The sequence below is a fragment of the Rhamphochromis sp. 'chilingali' genome (assembly GCF_963969265.1).
Source record: "Rhamphochromis sp. 'chilingali' genome assembly, chromosome: 7".
Taxonomy (NCBI): Eukaryota; Metazoa; Chordata; class Actinopteri; order Cichliformes; family Cichlidae; genus Rhamphochromis; species Rhamphochromis sp. 'chilingali'.
The window spans coordinates 14,616,360-14,635,886 of NC_137934.1; the positions used below are offsets into that span (position 1 = coordinate 14,616,360).

At 43.7% G+C, this 19,527-nt stretch overlaps 1 protein-coding gene and 1 pseudogene across 2 annotated transcripts; one reads left to right on the forward strand and one right to left on the reverse strand.

The window, feature by feature from the left end:
• Nucleotides 1–407: 407 nt before the first annotated feature.
• Nucleotides 408–2,763, forward strand: LOC308399821 (serine/threonine-protein kinase pim-2-like; the record flags this gene model as incomplete). Its single annotated transcript, XM_080887246.1, has 8 exons — nt 408–468; nt 861–1,097; nt 1,472–1,566; nt 1,705–1,752; nt 1,837–2,055; nt 2,145–2,325; nt 2,412–2,582; nt 2,672–2,763. The coding sequence occupies 8 exons, from the start codon at nt 408–410 to the stop codon at nt 2,761–2,763; spliced, it is 1,104 nt and encodes a 367-aa protein (XP_080743372.1).
• Nucleotides 2,764–7,755: 4,992 nt separating this feature from the next.
• LOC308399822 lies at nt 7,756–16,649 on the reverse strand (annotated as a pseudogene). Its single transcript has 9 exons — nt 16,071–16,649; nt 15,464–15,550; nt 15,245–15,362; nt 10,534–10,639; nt 10,262–10,399; nt 9,863–10,066; nt 9,093–9,200; nt 8,706–8,872; nt 7,756–8,023 (listed from the first exon to the last, which is right to left on the reverse strand). The product of its transcript is annotated as an uncharacterized misc_RNA (transcript).
• Between the last annotated feature and the right edge of the window lie 2,878 nt (nt 16,650–19,527).

The following is a 19,527-nucleotide window of genomic DNA, read 5'->3' on the forward strand; positions in this document are numbered from 1 at the left end:
ACTTTAAATCAGATGACAATGTAGCTGACACTGTGTTTATTAGTGTGTGGTCAACCACAAATCTTCATACTGTCATCCATAGATGAGGTCTTTATACAAATGATGAAAGATAATGAAAGAAACTGTTTAATTGATATGAAATGATTGAATTATATGAAATATTATGGCTTTGTCTGCCAGAGTGTTTTTCTGTAAACTACTTTGAACTACTGGCAGTCAGTGAAGTCACTGAAAGGCAAGATTCTATGTTGTGTTGCCGTAGTTTCCAGAGTTTACTTATAAAGCTCACTTACAGAATTCAGTTAGAAAAGTCAAGCATTTGAAAGGTGCACATTTGAAGAAGTATTAACTCAATATTAACTCATTACGGTTTACATTTTCGATTTTAAAGGGTCTCCGAAATTACAATGAAAAAGGAAACAAGAAAAATTACCACTCCGGCCGATAAGAAAGATTCAGGAGATCAAGGTAAGTAAAATAATAAAATAAGAACCTGGTAAAATCCAAATCCTAGAAATGTTGACACTGTGTGAATCATTTTTGAAGCAATTGAATCATATGTTTGATTGAAAATAGCTTTAATACAAGATGTCTAATCAAAGGAAGGTTACCGGTCTTTTGGTAAAATAATGTAATAAGTTTATTCTTGGACTCAACAGTAAAAACAGACCAACAAGTGTCATCAAGATCTAAGACTTAGTAAACCTAGTATCAATTCGCACTGGTCAGTTTTTTTAATCCCAAGAATAAACTTGTGATCATTTAAGCAAAAGCAATTTCAAATTCTTTGCCATCAAACTGCTTCCAGTCCTGATGTCGGGGACTCTTTTTCACCACTGTGTTGTTGTCGTCGTTTATAGATTGTAAGAGCAGGACTGCTAAAAGAAAGGCCAGTCCTGAAAAGGAGACCCCAATAAAAAGGAGGAGGGTCGCTGAGCAGGCTGGTCCTTCCACCAGCTCAGATGTGGTCAAAGGAGTGAAGCGCAAGGTTGTGCAAGATGAAGAGGGCACAACAAAGAAAGCAAAGAAGGCTAAACTTCTCGACCATACGAGCGGTGACAAGGAGCAAGCATCCTCCTCGTTGGACTCTGGTAAAGGTAGGCTAATTAGTTGAATAAGGGGGTAGATTAAGTGTGGTTGCTAGGTTTAAGATATTGGTGTTTAGTGTTTGTGTCTATCATCCAGTGAGCTGATGTGCTTTTGGTGTTTTCCACATCTCCAGACTTGAACAACAAACAGGAGTGCACAAAAAATGGCAAAAGAAAGGCCACGGGAGACAACAGAGAGCCACCCAAGAAAAAAAAAAGGAATGTGGACCAGGGCAAAAAATCAGTGGCAGACCAAAAACGTAAGTAGCAAGCAGCTTGGGTTTTATATTCAGGGGAAGGGCAGAAGGAACATTTAGGCTACAGAGGAGAGTAATTTGTGTCACAGCTGTAATAAAACAAGATTTGCTGTTTTGTCTGTTCAGGTGAATTCCAAGCCAGATATGTGGAGGAGCACCAGCTCGGAGAAGGAGGCTGCGGAGCAGTGTTTTCTGGCTACCGGATAGAAGATCGTTTTCCAGTAAGTGTTCAGATGATGGTAGTAAGACAGGCAGTAACGCAGATAATGGATAATATCGTAAACTGAGACGTCTGCTGTGTTTCCACCTTTCATTATGTCATACTGAGGAAATGCTCACCAATGCTCTGTGTCTTCTAGGTTGCCATCAAACACATTCCCAAAAATAAAGTCTACTGCAAAGTGGCGGTAAGCGTCCAACACTTGAATTAGTTTCACATTACTGGATTGAATGCGGCGTTCCTCATCATCCACTTTGTTGTAATATTTCAGGATGAAAATGGGAAGATGCTCTCGGTGGAAGTGGCCATTATGCTTAAACTTGCAGGTGAAGCAGAAGGGTCAGTGGGAATATCAGCACCTGTGTCCTTGCTGGAGTGGTTCGACTTTGGCAAAGAGCTGATCCTGGTGCTGGAGAGACCTGTCCCTGCTGTGGACCTGCAAAAATACAAAGCAGAAAATGGAAGAGCTTTACCAGAGGACAAGGCCAAGGTAGGTTGACTGGGAGAGCCTTAGACTGTACAGCATTCAATCAAGGCAGAAAAGCATTAACTCATTATTGTGTTTTTCATCTTTTCCAGGTCATTCTGAAGCAACTAGTTGATGCTGTAAAGGAACTTGAGGAGAAACACATCTTTCATCGGGACATCAAGGGACAAAACATTCTGATTGAGACCGGCTCAGATGTGCCTCGAGTTCGCATCATTGACTTTGGACTGAGCTGCTTTGTTAAACAGCGATCTCTGTATCGCATCTTCTATGGTAACATATTCTGCTCCTGCTTTTCACAGATGTAACAATTTGTGTCTTTTGTTTTAGAAGAAATTGCAATTGTGTCTGTTTGTTAGGCACTCCTCTTCACATCCCTCCCGAGTGGTACATTAGGAGCTGCTACAGGTGTGGACCCACCACGGTGTGGCAAATGGGAGTGGTGTTGTATGAAGCGCTTCATGCACGATACTTTAGTACCGCGAGGTTCCTCACAAAGCAACTGAGCATCAAAAAGCGTCTGTCCACAGGTAAGAAAACTTCACACTTCCACATTCACTGATGCCTTGGATCACTAGAACTATCATCTTCATCTTTTTGATCTTTTCTTTCTTTCAAGAATGCCGGAATTTCTTGGACGCATGTTTAGCTATAGTCCCGGAGAAGCGCCCAACACTGGAGGAGCTCCAGCTTCACCCCTGGCTAAGATAACACACACAAACACACAATTCACACCTTATCATGTAAGTGTGATACATTGTAGTAACTTCCTTTCTTTTTTCTGTTGGACAGGAATAGATAGAGTGGGTCAATCTTAAAAAATAAATAAATAAAAATTTAGCTTTTTCGGAGTTCCTGTAACCCCCCCAGCCATCCCAGGAAAGGGGATCTCTCTTTGAATGGGCTTTCCCGAGGTTTCTTCCCATCGATCTGGCCCCCTGGGGAGTTTTTCCTCGTCTTCATAGAGAGCTTGGGCTGGGTCAGGAGCTCCATCAAAACTGTCTTTATTTGATGACATTAAAGTCATCAAATAAAGATGTGTTTTACTTAAAGTAAAATTTGATCAAAATAAAACTTGTTTAATTCATCTTTGCTGAAGATTCTCCTTCATTACTATTTTGTTTTGTTTTTTTTACCCATGGTGCATTTTGACAAATAAGAAAACTGAATCAGGTTAAAGTGTGCACAAAGACAGTCACACTGCAAATGATCTGAAGACTTGCATCTGTTGCTCTAACCCCCAACTAGTTTAGACAGATTTCCTGGTTCTACCAGAGGTTTTTTCCTTCAAGAAGGGAGTTTTTCCTTCCCACTGTTGCTGAGTGTTTGCTCATAGTGGGTTGTAAAAGCATAAAAGTTAATAAGAGGCATTCATAGCAGAGTTATCACAGAGGGAACTATATAGCTTAAATGTACAATTTCTACAGGACGAATTATAACTTCATTATGTATAAAAGCTCCTGTGGATAATTACTCCTATTTGTAACTTTACACAAGAGAAAGTTTGCTGTCACACTATTTATAACAGGTTGGGTTTTGTCCTCTGAGTTGAGCCTTTGGTTGCAGTTTATTGAAGAATTTCCTCTAAAGTAGCTGTTGATAAAGATTTAAGGTCCTGTTTATATACAGAAATATGCTTTAGTTCATGTTTTTTTACATGTCTGCCTCAGTGGATCAGTAGAAGATCTGGCACAGGAAACTAGATGATGAAAAAAGGTTACGAATACACATATATATCTATATAGATACAGATATACTCATGGTGGGTTCACGCCCTCGGCCCACGCCCCTCTGAGGAGGAAACACCTGGGCCTCATCAGTGCAGCCAGCATTTAAGCCAGGGAGTGGCTTCTACTCATCGCTGGATCGTTGTGTGTGACTCGCGTCAGTGCAGCCCGGCTCTCAGCAAGTTCTCATTTGCTTCCCTGTGCAAAACCTCTAACGTGTGTTTCCTTCTGTACATAGATCCCCTGGACCCGACTCTGCATTCCCCGAGCGGATTCCCTTTTTGTGTGAGTGTTTGGAGAGAGAGTCAGAAGAGGAGCAAGTGTCTTTTCCCTACCTGGATTTCCCCGGAGCCTTTTCCCTGTCACCGCTTTGTATATAGCACTATCCCCTGCACTGTTTGTATATACACCTGGTGGAACTGTAATAAATACTGACTGTGCCTCTGAGTCCTGCATGTGAGTCCTCAAGCGAACCGTGACACCCACACAGATGAGAGCTTAGCAGTGAAGCTCTCTCTTAAAATTTGAGTTATAAAGTCAGAAGTTATCACTGACAGAGATCCATGTTCTTTTAACATAAGAAAGAATATTTGCTGAAATTGACATTAATCCAAGCCCTTAAAACGCCATTTTGGATTAAGCATTTCCTTTTAGAAAAGTCTTCAATGAGCAGGAAGCTCCAGTACTGAAAAAAGAAGCCAACATCAACTGCTAAACGTGCTAAAAGTAAGTAAGTCCCTGTAGACTCCTATGATCAAAACACATACAGTATAAAAGTTATAGGTTACAGATCTGAAAAGTAAAACAAATGTCAAAGTGCAAAAAGACTTATGGTCCCATAGAAGTCTATTCCATTTGCCTGGAATTAGGTGAACACCTTTGTGACAAATTTAATGGCTCAGTCATTTGTTTCATGTCATATTTAATAAAAGACTGACATGGTGGCATGTTGAATTGTCCATTTTGCACATATTTGGTCATTCTAAGCGTCAGAAGGGGAAAGATCATTCTGGGAATGCCTACTGGCGAAGGATGTGTGACTGACAAGTCCAGTGTGTGAAGTTTAACTACAGTCTAAGGAGCGTGGAAAGAAAAGCATCTGGACTTCTTTAAGTTTCTTGAAGATGTTTCACCTCTCATCTGAGAAGCTTCTTCAGTTCAGAATTTCTTCAGAGAACTGAAGAAGCTTCTTGAATGAGAGGTGAAACGCTCTTCAAGAAGCTTAAAGAAGTCCAGATGCTTTTCTTTCCAAGCTCCTTAGACTACGATGACCTGAACGACTGAGAACCTTAACAGACAGTTCTTCCCTTCATTCATCATGCCTGATTTCAAAACACCAAGATGGCAGTCGTGAAAACACTCATCTTGAGTCTTCATGGGACTACGGTGAGATCAGTTATGCCTCTTATGATGCTGTCCCAGACTTCAAAGCAGTATAAAACATGTTTGCATCCTGTAACAACTCCCACTTCCCTCATTACCTTCTGTGTATTTATAGTTTTGTATGACTTCTTATGTTCCTGTTAATAAAGACCTGCCTTTGAGTTCATTCCCGTGTGTCTAGAGCCGTGCATTTGGGTCCTCTCTTGCCTTCACACAGCCGCCGCACGACAGAACGACGCAACCACGAAATGGACCCAGCAGGCTCCGCCCGTGAGGGAGATATTCTCCGTGTACAGAGTCTGGTGCAACGAATAACCCGCGCCTCGGACTCACGGACAATTTCCGTCGGACTTAACGCCATAAAGGCAATAATCGAGGGAAACCCTTTCCTTCACCAGCTCACCTGCTATGAGGGCTTTATTGACGAACTGAGCCGAGCCAAGGAGGCATTACAAGCTCGTGAGCTGGCAGACAGTGTCTGTTCCCGGGATTCCACACCACAGCGACTGCAGACGGAGATCTCCGCCAGTCAGCCGCCGCAGCAGCAGCGGACTAAGCTCGCCGCGACGGCATCGCAGCAGCAGACGGGGCTCTCGGTATCGCAACAGCGGCTGCTAAAACGAGAGGGTTTTTTGGCGCTGCTGCCGCGGAGCCCTTCTCCATCCCCTCTCAGCTCTGACCGTCGCTCTCCCGCTGCTTTCCTAGCAGCGATGAGGTCGGATGATGAAGAGGAGACCGTCACCCCCGCATCATCACCGGTTTCCCCCGTCACCTCCGTTCCCTCATCAAGGAGGAGACGCCGTCGCCGGTCCTCTCCTCAGCCGGATTCCGGGACTACTGAGCAGCCGGCTGGGGTGAGTGACAAAGACACTCTTTCTGTTCACTCTGAGGCTAGTTCTCACTACTCTGAATGCAGGAATGCAAACTCTGTGACTCTTGCCGTAGGCTCTAAAGGCTCACGATCTGTAAATGTTGAATCCGAACCCGAACTTCTTATGAACCGTTGTACTGCCCGGAGGGTCAACTCAGAGACCGTTTCTCCTACGTTTGGACTCATATTTGAGAAAGATTATCCTTCGCTAGTGTTTCCTAGGTCTGAAAACTTGAAGTCAGCATTTCCTGAGTTAGAGACACCTGCTTCTGTGCCCTTTACCTGTGTGTCTGCTGAGAATGATTGTTTTGCAGTTAAGCTCACCACTGGGGCTTTAAAACCTGCCTCCTTAGATGTTAAAGCAGTAAAATCCAAGACTGTAAATGTTCCTGTGATAGCTCGACCCCAGCTCGTTACTTCTGAGCCATCACCCCAGGGGAAAGTCCATTCTGACGTATTTACTGATTCGAATGTTCTTGAGTCAGGGGGCTCTACACCCACCACTGTTTTCCCTAGGTTTACTGCTTCCAGCGATCCGGAGGTAAAAGACTTTGTTTCATCTGCCTCTCCGGTGCACAGACCTATGTTTACATCGGCTATTAACCCCTCCTCTGTCAGTATAAGCATGGTTAGCTCCGAAGAAAGAAGCTCTAAGACTGTTGGTGCATCAGCTGATCACATTTCTCTAGAGTCTGTAAACACTGAAGGTGGTGCATTAGTGCCTGTAAGCTACAGCTTTAGCACACTTAACGCTATGAAGTCAGAGCGCTGTTCCTCATCCGCTCACTCAGGGCAGGGAATTGATCTCTTGCAGACTGTTCTTTCTAGGCCCGCCTCCCAGGCCCCTTGCGTTCTAGGGATAGCTGCGGCCCAGCACTCCCCTGCACCTATCTCAGTTCCCCAGGTGAGGGGGGCTGGCGCCCAGCTGGTCCCTGTTCCGGTTTCCGGGTCGACTGAGGCTCTGCTGGTCCCTGCACCCGTATCAGCTCCTCGGGTGGGGACAGCAGCCGCCCAGTCCCTGCCGAAATCTGTGCCAACCACTGAGGTGAGGCCCGCCAGGACCCAGCCGATCTCTGCACCTGTACCTGCTCCTCAGGTGGGAGCGACTGGTGTCCAGCAGGTGCCTGCACCTTTCATCCGCATTGTAGGCTCAGGGGACCCGACACCACCACCTGTCCAACATTCGCTCCCACAACCATCATTACACTCAGCTGCACAGGATGCTCCTCAGTCAGTCAGTCAGCCTTCTCCTCAGTGTACAGTCCAGCCTTCTCCCCAACCGCCATTACTACCACTAGTTCAGTTTGCTACCCAGTCTCCCTCAGTTCAATCTGTAGCTCTGCCTCCTGTGTCCCCGCTGGCTCTGTCTCCTGTGTCCCCCGCACCTCAGTCAGCTACCCCACCACAAGCTCAATTTTCACCTCTACCATCACTTCAGTCATCAGTTCAGTCTGCCACTCAGTCGCCCGTAGCTCCATCATCCACACCATCACCCGCTTCTCTTCCACCACAACCATCACGACACTCAGCCATTCAGGCTGCTGCTCAGTCAGTCATTCAACCTGTAGTCCTGTCATTAATGCACTCCTTAGCTGAACCATTAGCACAGTCACCGTTAACTCAGTCATCCACTCCACCGCCCACTCCACTGTCACCACAACCATTACTACAGCCATCAGTTTGGTCCCCTGTAGCAGTTTGGTCTTCTGGTCAGCTTAACATTCAGCCAGGGGTCCCGATACCCTCTGGCGCTACATCAGCTCCGGCTGGAAGCTCGGATGAGCCCATCCAGCACTCCGCGGCTTCCACGCTGCCACCTGCCTTGTCCGCTGGGGGTTCTGGAGAGCCCAGCCAGCCCTTCCTCGTCTCCGCTGGAGGGTTCGAGGGGCCCGGCCTCCGGTCCCGCTCTGTAGCCGCCGCCTTCCACACGGCCGGCCTCCGGATCTGTTCTGCCGCCGTTGCCGTCCGCAAGGGCTGTCTGGAGTCAGCCCTTGAGGGGGGGTATTGTCATGGTCCTGGGTCATTTTGACCCAGTGTTCTCAGTTTTCCTGTGGTTTTGTATTTTGTTCCTTATGTCCATTGGATTGTTTGGTTTGGTAGTTGGATTCCCCCTGTGTCCATGCTTTTATTGTGGTGTTTGTTCTGGTACCGTGTTCCCGTCCGTTGTGTTCTGTGTTCTCCTCATCCCCTCGTATTCATCCTTGTTCTCTGCCTCTCTCTCTGTGCTCATCTCTGTGTACTGTGTTGTGTTTAAGGTCCACATCTTGGTGTCAGTATTTTCAGTTTCGTGTCCTCCCTGCTCGGTCATGAGTAATTGTCTTCAGCTGTGTTCCCCGTGTGTTCCCACTTCCCTCATTACCTTCTGTGTATTTATGTCAGAGTGTCCCTTTGTTCTGTGTTGCGTCATCCTTCTAGGTTGTGTGCATTTCCCGTGTCTTCCCAGCGCCTCAGCTTTAGTTTCTCCCAGTATAGTTTTGTATGACTTCTTATGTTCCTGTTAATAAAGACCTGCCTTTGAGTTCATTCCCGTGTGTCTAGAGCCGTGCAATTGGGTCCTCTCTTGCCTTCACACAGCCGCCGCATGACAGTTAATACTTCTCATGGATATCGCAGATCTCCATCACAAATAAAATAATAAAGGGCCATAATAAGAGTTAGAAATCCATTGTTACCGCTCAAGCTCCAGTCTGGCCCTCTCCTCCTCCAGCCGAGCCTGGATCTCCATATTAAGGGCAACTTCCAGCTGCTGCTGTGTCAGCTCCAGCTCCCTGATCCTCTTCTTCTGTTGTTCAGCCTCCTTTTCCTTCACCTGCATCTCAGCCTGCATGCTGTCTTTTATCTATGCACACACACACAGCTACATAAACAGATGCACCAACAGAGCGGTATAAACTGACCTATTCCTGAATCACCTTTTCCTGGACTGTCATAACCATTTTTCCAAATCATTGTGAATTTTATAATGACAGTCAACATTTTGCTGCAGTTCTCAAAGATCAAAGTCAAGGAGAAAAGACTCTGTACATAATTGGTGTCAAGTGGAAAACTTTTTTTTTTACCATCTCAGCCTCTTTCAGCTGTCTTTCCAGTTCCATCTGCACCTCCCTCTGCTTCCTCCGCTCTCTCTCCTCTGCCTCCCTTCGGCGAGTTTCCAGTTCCCGAGCATGCTGTGAAACAGATGAAAGAGCCATTGTTTGGTTTGTGTTTTCACCTCTATCCAGCAGGTGACACTAGGCCATCAGCTTCGAGGTTCAACGTATTGTGCTTTCAGCGGTGCTCTTCTTGATAACTTGGTTGAAGTAAGTGGGTATTTGAGTTCATGTTGCTTTCCTTACAGCTGTAAGTAATCTGCTCATTCCGCTTTTGATCTTTGGCACCAACAAGTGATTTTTTTCCCAGAGAAGTGCTGCTCACAGGAGATTTCCTCTATTTCAGACCATTTTCTATAAACCGGTTAGATGGTTGTACAGTTTCTGAAATACTCAGACAAGCCTGTCCGACACAAACAACAATGCATGTTCAAAGTCATTTAAATCCCATTTGACCTTCAGCAGGTCATCTTATTAATGTATACATGCCTAAATGCACTGAGCTGCTGCCATGTGATAGGCTGATTAGGTATTTGACCTAATGAGCAGCTCAACAGGTGTATCTAACAAAAATGTGGCCAGTGAGTGTACATGGTACTTTTTAAATGGACAAAATGAACTGCACTGGCAGCTGCCCAGTGCCACTATGACTTAGTTAAATAATCACTACCATGGATAGTTTGGTGCATGATGTAATTAAATAAATATTACAAAAAAAGATTCTTATAGCCCTCACTTACCTTGATAATGTTTTCAATCTCTAAGTCCTGTTTGTCTTTCTCTTTTTCTGTCTTCTCTGTCTCATGGATAGTCGAGTCATCAGATTGGCTGCCCCTGCTGCTGCAGCTGCTGCGGGCGCTCCGGCTGCGTTCCCGCTGACTGTTTTCCCGCTGGATCCGTCTCTTCAGTTTGAGTTCATGGTGAAGGGAAGACTTTCCCTCACTCTGAAGACGGAGGGCAGTTTGAATGGCTGAATACCAGATGTAAAATCTTGGGTATACTTTCCATTTAACTTTCCGAGTCAGACTGAATAGGATGGGTTATCTTTTAAAAATGAGGACTGGTGTAGCTTTACAGAGTAATTGAATACATGTTTCGGAAAATATGTTAATCCCTTTTGGATAAAGTGGCTGACTGACCTCCACCTGCCGGAGCACCTCTCTGAGAGGTTCAGTAGCCGATGCCATCAGCTCAGTATGGAACGCACCACTGACTGGGAGAGTTTTGGTCCGCATGAACTTTAGGCGCCGAGAGTTTTCCTGGAGGAAATCCAGAGCCTGAGAAGTCAAAGAAGACAGCAGAAATGACAAGAGCAGCTCTAACAACTTTTTTGATGGTTGAGAGAAGACAGAAAAGAGAACACAATAGATTCACGGTATATTAAAGCAGCAAGAATATATGAATGCATTACCTGCTGGTGCCCTGCAATAACCCTGCCATCTGGAAAAAGCTAGTTGGCCACAGAGCACACAGGATTCTCCATCCCCAGACTCTTGCAGTGCTCTTTTGCCTGCAGACTAGGGCTGCCACAAACGATTATTTTGATAGTCGACTAGTCACTGATTATTTTTGCGATTAGTCGACTAATCAGACTATCCACTCTGCCATAGCTCGGCTACAGACTCAGCACCCGAGTGCCTTTATTGTGATCTCGGGTGACTTCAACCATGTATCACTGGACAATACACTACCAACATTCAAACAATATGTGGACTGTCCCACCAGGGGAGAGAAAACTTTAGACTTACTGTATGCTAACGTCAAGGATGCATACAGCTCCTCCTCCCTCCCCCCACTTGGTAGGTCAGATCATAACCTGATTCACCTCACCCCCCGCTATGTGCCAATTGTGAGGAGGGAACCTGTGACCACCAGGACTGTTAGGAGGTGGTCAGAGGAGGCAATAGCGGAACTACAGGGCTGTTTCGAGGTGACCGACTGGGAAACACTCTGTGAGCCTCACGCCGAGGACATCAATGGGCTTACTGAGTGTATCACAGGCTACATAACTTTCTGCACCGACTCCATTGTTCCAGCTCAGACTGTTCATTGTTACCCAAATAACAAGCCGTGGGTGACTAAGGACATCAAAGCCCTCCTCAACAACAAGAAGAGGGCTTTCAGAGGGGGCAACAAAGAGGAGGTGAGGAAGATCCAGGTGTTACTAAAGGACAAGATCAGAGAGGCTAAGGACAATTACAGGAGGAAGCTGGAGTGGAAACTCCAGCAGAACAGCATGAGAGAGGTGTGGAGGGGCATGAAGACCATCACTGGATTCAGGCCAACCAACAGCAGGGGAGCTGAGGGAGGTGAGAATAGAGCCGACGAGTTGAATCTGTTTTTCAATAGATTCGACACCACAGTGTCTGCTCCTACCCCCACAACCTCACCTGCAGTCAGCCTGGAATCCAGAACCACACCACTGTGCCAGCCTCTCTCTTCACATGTTGCCTCCTGTGAGATTCCTGACACCCCTCCCCCACCCATCACCTTCACTCAATACCAGGTTGAGATGCAAATGAGGAGACTTCACTCAGGCAAGTCTGCTGGACCAGACGGAGTGAGTCCCCTTGTCCTCAAGACCTGTGCCCCCCAGCTGTGTGGAGTCTTTCATAAACTGTTTATGCTGAGTCTGAGTCTGCAGAGGGTCCCGGTGATGTGGAAGACATCATGCCTCGTCCCTGTACCAAAGACGCCTCGTCCCAGTGGCCCCCAGGATTACAGGCCCGTGGCACTGACCTCCCACATCATGAAGACCCTGGAAAGGCTCATCCTGGACCAGCTGCGACCCATAGTAAGACCACATCTGGATCCCCTTCAGTTCGCTTATCAGCCTCGTCTCGGAACAGAGGACGCCATCATCTACCTGCTCAATCGTGTCTACACCCATCTGGACCAGCCGGCGAGCACTGTGAGGGTCATGTTTTTTGACTTTTCCAGTGCTTTCAACACCATCAGGCCGACCCTCCTGGGTGATAAGTTAGCAGCGATGCAGGTGGATGCTTCTCTGGTGTCCTGGATTGTTGATTACCTGACAGGAAGACCACAATATGTACGTCTCCCACAGTGTGTGTCTGACAAGGTGATTAGCAACACAGGGGCACCACAGGGGACTGTCCTCTCCCCCTTCCTCTTCACCCTCTACACCACAGACTTCAGCCACTGCACAGAGACCTGCCATCTTCAGAAGTTTTCTGATGACTCTGCGGTGGTTGGATGCATCAGCAGGGATGATGAGACAGAGTACCGGGCTGTGGTCGACTCCTTTGTCACGTGGTGTGAGCAGAATCATCTGCAGCTCAACGTGGCAAAGACCAAGGAACTGATCGTGGACTTCAGGAAGACCAGGAAACACTTGACCCCTGTTTCAATCCAGGGGGTCAGTGTTGACATTGTGGAGGACTATAAATACCTTGGAGTACACATTGACAATAAACTGGACTGGGCTAAAAACACCACAGCACTTTACAGGAAGGGCCAGAGTCGTCTCTATTTTTTGAGGCGACTGAGGTCCTTCAACATCTGCCAGAAAATGCTGAGGATTTTCTATGAGTCTGTTGTGGCCAGTGCGATCCTCTATGCTGTTGCATGCTGGGGGAGCAGGCTGAGGGTCGCAGATGCCAACAGACTTAATAAACTGATCCGTAAGGCCAGCAATGTTGTGGGGATGGAGCTGGACTCCCTCAAGGTGGTGTCGGAGAGGCGGATGCTGTCCAAGATAAAGACAATGTTGGATAACACCTCCCACCCACTCCATGACATGTTGGTCAGTCACAGGAGCTCGTTCAGTGAGAGACTGAGATTACCGAAAAGCACCACTGAACGACACAGGAAATCATTCCTGCCTGTGGCCATCTCCCTGTACAACGCATCCACTTAACACACTGTTTACTGCTACAACTACACATGTTTCTTTTCCAACTATTTATTTATAAGTGACTTATGTATGTATGTATGTATATATATGTATATATTGTACTATTCTTAGTTAGCGTATTGTCTGTCTTGTCTTAATGTTGGTTTAAAATGGAGCACTGTAACAAAAAATAATTTCCCCCAGGGATCAATAAAGTATTCTGATTCTGATTCTGATTCATCATCCATTGGATGTAAAATGTTCAGCTTATTGCACCAGCAGCATCTGCTCTTATATAACTATCATTAGCTTACAGCTTTAAGTGTTTAAGGTATGTGCTAACTAAAAATAAAGACAAGATGATAGTTTATTAAATTTTAATGAAATTTGCAGATTGTTTCGGTGAAGTTTAATAAACTCCTTGCTATCTAAAATATAACAGGACACCGGAGAATATTCTCGAGCATCTCACACTTCTGATAATCAGCTGTCTGCTTGACGTTTATTCAGCTGTGTAAAAACTATAACTTTAATCTCAGCAAAACAGATTTACTCAGGAACAAATAAAATACTAAAATAAGCCAAACAATAACATTTTTAAGTTATCTAAGTGACTTATATATCATGTTTAACCTGAGCAGCGAAAGACAGCGGTGTGTTTGAAAACGATCTGCCGGGAGTCCGGTGTTCTCACAGCTCTAGTGAGCCTTGCCCCGGCTAGCTATCGAGCTAGTGGGTAACAGACGTCTCCGAAAACATCGGAGCGCTTTTGAAAATATGTGGTGTCTTGATAAACTGAGCAGATATTTGAGGTTTACACAGCTACATTCTCGCCTGAAAATATGTTAAACGTTTATTTTGTGACCCAGAAAGAATAATAAGAGTAATATTAAAACTAACTAGCTGCCGCCATTGTTGGAAATAGGGCTGGGTATCGTCACTGATTTCTAGAATCGATTCAATTCCGATCCACAAGGTCCCAAATCGATTCGATCCACGATTCGATTTAATTCGATTCGATTCGATTTAAATCTGGGAAATTTTGACAGTCAGAAGTATAATTCAGATCAGAACATTTACATATTTTTGTATCTATAAAAAGGAAGCTGACACTCGCAAGACTTTATCCAAGGTGTGAGCATCACAGCAGATGCCTTTGTGTCAAAGTAGCTGAGGATAAAACACAGAAAAACATGAAGGTTTTCCTGGCCTGGGATTTTATAAAAATATTCTGCAGTACATCAAAAACGAAAGAAAACCATTAATTAATGAACATTACCTCTGACGTTACAGCGGTTTTATTAGACACACGGCTAAGCATTTTGCATTTTGAATAATATTAAAAAGTTTAAATTTGTTCAGTATTGAACATCAGAAATGAGGTTTTCTTTTCGGAAGAATGTAAAAGGGAAAAAAACAGCGGCCGACAGCGCTGTAAACAACAGTAGACTTGTGCGTAACAAGCAAGCGAATAATGAAGAAAGCGAAACTGTTCGAGAGAGGGGGGGGGGGAGGGGGAGGGAGAGAGAGAGAGCTGCGCATCGCAATGGAAGCAAAACAGAGTGAATTCATGACGATGTTTATGTGAAGCGTTTGGATCTTCTTTTGCTGCTGGTTCGGTCAATATTGTTTGGAGAGAGATCAAACTAACAGCTTTAGAATCAGCGCATAAAGGGCGTGAACACAAAGCGCGGACCCGGATCAGCGAGCTGTCGGCTTTCAGCCCCGACTGTGAGAAAGGCGACATCTAACTGATTCTGATCCGCGGGTCGCGCTGTGTGTTTAAGTCTATGTGCAGAATCCCTGTACCTGCTCTCATTTACTGTTTGGTGGTTCTTGAAATTTTGTGAGATGTCACCAGAGATTCTGGCATTTCGGACAAAATAAATTTATATTAAAAAATCGATTCAGGATTTTAATGAATCGATTTTACGTTATCCAAGCCAGAATCGATTTTAATCGATGAATCGATTATAAAAACCCACCCCTAGTTGGAAACTGAGCTAGGCCGCGCTATGAATTCTGGGACACCGCTTCTTCTTCTTCTTCTTCTTCTTCGGGGTTTAACGGCAGCTGGCATCCTTGTATATGCAGTGCTGCCATCTTCTGTTTCAGTCCGTTATTACACTCTTAAATCCTGCTACTTATTCCTGCGTCTTTTGTGATCTTACAAAGCTTCAAATGCCGCCTCGACTATTAAATCAGTCGTCGACGATTTTGATAGTCGACGTAATCGTGACTAGTCGACTAATCGTGGCAGCCCTACTGCAGACAGGCATAATTATACTGAGCCTGAGGTCTACCAGTGACTGACAGCATCCCACTGGGAACCAGTTCTGAGGCCTTCTGCATAGTCTCCGCTCGCACCTTCACTGCATACAAAGCTAGAAGATGCATAAGGAGTAAATACAGAATATTAACCAAAGTTGTGATTAAAACACCTTTTACAAGTGCACAAAAAAACCCAAAAAAGAAATCTTTCTACCTTCTGCAAAGTCATTGCCCCAGAAAAGACAAGAGCAGCAAATTCTCCGACACTGAAACCTGCAGCAGCGACACACATCTCAATGGCCTGTGTACAGCAGGAAACAAGTCAAAAAAAAAAAATAAAAAAATAAAAATGTAACAGCCTCCCGATTATGACCGATATATCATTTATGTCACTGATACATCCGTAACTGAAATTAACTCAGAACAATTTGTTTATTTTTTTAAATGGTCATTCAGAATCAGAAGATTATTTACGGTGATGTTTTTGGTGGGAGTGAAACAACAATCTACTGATAAAAACAATAAAAACAAGATGTGATAATAAGAAATAACCACTGTTGGAAGCCTTATTTACTCTACCGCCTTAATCAGGTGCAGTAATTAAAGTTGAAATGAGAAACTTTGCATTTGAAAGATGCTCTTCTACTGGGCACTCAAGCATCATTCATCCACACCCTCATACATAATGTGCGCACATTTTAAATATAAATTAATATTACTGTAGCAGTATTTAAAAAAAAAAAAAAAGATAAAATGGCCACATTTAAGAAGGCAGGACCTGCAGTTATTGTCCTTTTTCCAGACATTTATCTGGCACTTACTTTGGGGTTTTCTTGGTTGAGTCTCTCCACAGCAGCCAGGGAGGTGACAAACACCGCCGGCTGACAGTGAACCGTTTTCTGCAGCTCGTCCTCGGGGCCCTCCAGACACAGAGACAGCAGGTCGTAACCCAGGATCTTCTGGGCTACGGTGAACATTTCTTTAACGTTGGGGTATTTTAAAAGTCCTCTGCCCATGCCCACAAACTGGCTGCCCTGACCGGGGAAGAGGAGCACGGAGCAGCCGCTGGGGTCTTTTTTGGGTCTCCGCTGAGGCGCCGCGGCTGGCTCGCTGTTCGGGGGAGAAGCGGGAACTTCAGCCGGAGAAGGGTAATCTCCAGCCGTGGAACCGGGCTTGTTGGTGGACAGCGTCCTGCTCAGAGAGACCAGCGACCTGACCTTCCCTCTGGAAGATGCTGCCATCCTGACTGCCACTGATGCCAACATGAGCTGTTCCTCATCCAACGACGTGTCTGCGGATGAAATAAGACGCACAGCCCGCCCGGACAAACTGTAATCACCGAAAGAGTCAACTTTGCTTGAACTCAACTCTGACATCTGCTCGGCATGACACCTCACAGGGAGACGAAAAGAATATTCAGAATACAATTGACAAATGCAAAAAAAACCCTCTAAACCATTGACTACAGAGAGATTTAACGTTGTTCGGCAGGATAATGTTGACCAAGGTTGAATCTTTGTCCAGTTTAATCTATCCAGCTTATTCCCTAGCCATCCCACCAAGAATTATAAAAGACATAAATAAGGCGAATTTTAATTTCATATGGAAAAATAAACATCATTATATTAGTAACAGGGACTTGATAAAAGATTATGAAGAGGGGGGTTTAAAAGCAATCGATTTTGAAATAATGAATGGCATTTTAAAGATTAATTGGCTACGATCTTTCTTGAAAAATGATAATGAGATGTGGTTCTTGATGCCATCTCTTATTTTCAACAAAGTTGGGGGGATCCTTTTAGTATGTGATTTTGACATTTCTAAACTACCCATAAAACTTTCCAAATTTCATCAACAAGTTTTGTTAAATTGTAAATTAATGTTTAAACATAACTTTAGTCCCCACAATGTTCCATTGTGGAATAATAGGGTGATATTGAATCGGGGGAAATCTATGTTTGTGGACGAATGGATGACAAAACAAATTTGGTCTGTGACACATATAATGGATGAAAATGGAGATATACTTGAATTAAACAGGCTTAATGAGAAATATGACATGAGTTGCTCGTTCGAGCTCTATAAAAAGGTTTCACAGAATATCCCAACAGTCCTTGTAAATACAATAAAGAACAATTTTTCAAATATACAGACTACAAATTTACATAAAGTTAAACTAGATGGTCTTGACTTGGTAAATGGAAAATGCAATAATCCATTTTTGAGGAGGTATTTGGTTAACACCTTATATCCAGGTAGGACAAAATTCTCCCTGTTCCATAAATCTCTTAAGCTAATAAATAAGCCCCAAGCAATCAAATTGCATAGATTTTTAGAAGAGTTTGATTTTTCTTAGCCCCTTATTTAAGTTATGTGTCTTGTTTATGGAACCTCACTTTTAGAGATTTTATGATCCCCCTTGTCTTCTTTATTTCTGTTCCTTGTTTTTCATTCTTTTTTTTATTTTTATTTATTTTTGTATTGGTTATTCATCTTTTTATATTATTATTATGTAGATGTGTGAATATGGATGTGTATGTATGCATGTGTATATGCATATATATGTATGTGTATGTGTATATGTGTGTGTGTGTGTGTGTGTGTGTGTGTGTGTATGTTTACTTTCAGTTATTGTCGATTTCATTGTGGTGTACAGGAGATGTGATTCTGTTCTGATTGATTTAATATGTCGCTTGTCTCTTTGAGATTGTCATTGTTATTGTTCTAAATAAAGTTCATTTAAAAAACAAAACAAAACAAAAAACCTCACAGGGAGACGCCATGTTGTTTATACGGAGTTTATTCTCGTCTTCTTCCGGTTGACGTTCAGGCTCTCTCACGGTGCAGCGCCACCTCAGGTCAAATTATGTCATGCTCTAATGTATCGTGTTTTTCTTTTCTGTGCTTTAATTTGTCTACAAAGTGAAAATAACTATAAGAGCTTTTAAGTATACACAGACATGCGCTTCTTAAATTTAGCTTAATTGGCTCCACAGGTAGGAAGTAAAAAAGTAAAAAAAAACTTCCTTGCTGTACTTAATTTTTACTCCCTACATTTTTAAACAAATATCTGTAGTTTCCACTCCGTATTTTTGACAGAGAGGAGGGCTGGGTAGCCGTAGTTTTTGTTGACCGCTGCGCTGCACAACATGTTTCGCTTTGTTACATTAGAGCCTGTGATGTTTTAAGAGTCTGAATCAGGAGCTGATGACATTACTCTGTAAACTCTCAAAGCACTTTAATAAACAAGCAAACAATTCCACCTCTTGCATTATTGCATAAAGTTGACAGCGTGTCAGGCAAATAGGCAGGCTCCATCCCTGGCCTCTAGCGACTGTGGAAGTCGCTACAGTAATGTTTGCATCAGTCTATCAGATGAATCCCCTCCAAGTCCAATATTTACATCAGTTACAGTGATAATGCTTGGTGTCTACTTTCAGCCACCGCAGTAGAATGCCAGGAATGAATCTCATTGAAATTGTAGTTGCATTTGCTATTTAATTTAATTGTCATGGATGATACACAGACAACCCAACAGCAAACAGAGGAAAACAATGGGCCACGTGGGACACAGGGGCAAGGCAAAGTAACAGAAACCTAAAGCCTAAGAATATAACACAAGAAGAAAACAATAAAGAGAACCAAAAACATACATAAGAATAATCAATGAATATAAATGAACAAACACAAAACACTGGGTCACAGACTCAGTACCATGACAGTTAAATGTACATAATAAATACTTTAAATCAGATGACAATGTAGCTGACACTGTGTTTATTAGTGTGTGGTCAACCACAAATCTTCATACTGTCATCCATAGATGAGGTCTTTATACAAATGATGAAAGATAATGAAAGAAACTGTTTAATTGATATGAAATGATTGAATTATATGAAATGTTATGGCTTTGTCTGCCAGAGTGTTTTTCTGTAAACTACTTTGAACTACTGGCAGTCAGTGAAGTCACTGAAAGGCAAGATTCTATGTTGTGTTGCCGTAGTTTCCAGAGTTTACTTATAAAGCTCACTTACAGAATTCAGTTAGAAAAGTCAAGCATTTGAAAGGTGCACATTTGAAGAAGTATTAACTCAATATTAACTCATTACGGTTTACATTTTCGATTTTAAAGGGTCTCCGAAATTACAATGAAAAAGGAAACAAGAAAAATTACCACTCCGGCCGATAAGAAAGATTCAGGAGATCAAGGTAAGTAAAATAATAAAATAAGAACCTGGTAAAATCCAAATCCTAGAAATGTTGACACTGTGTGAATCA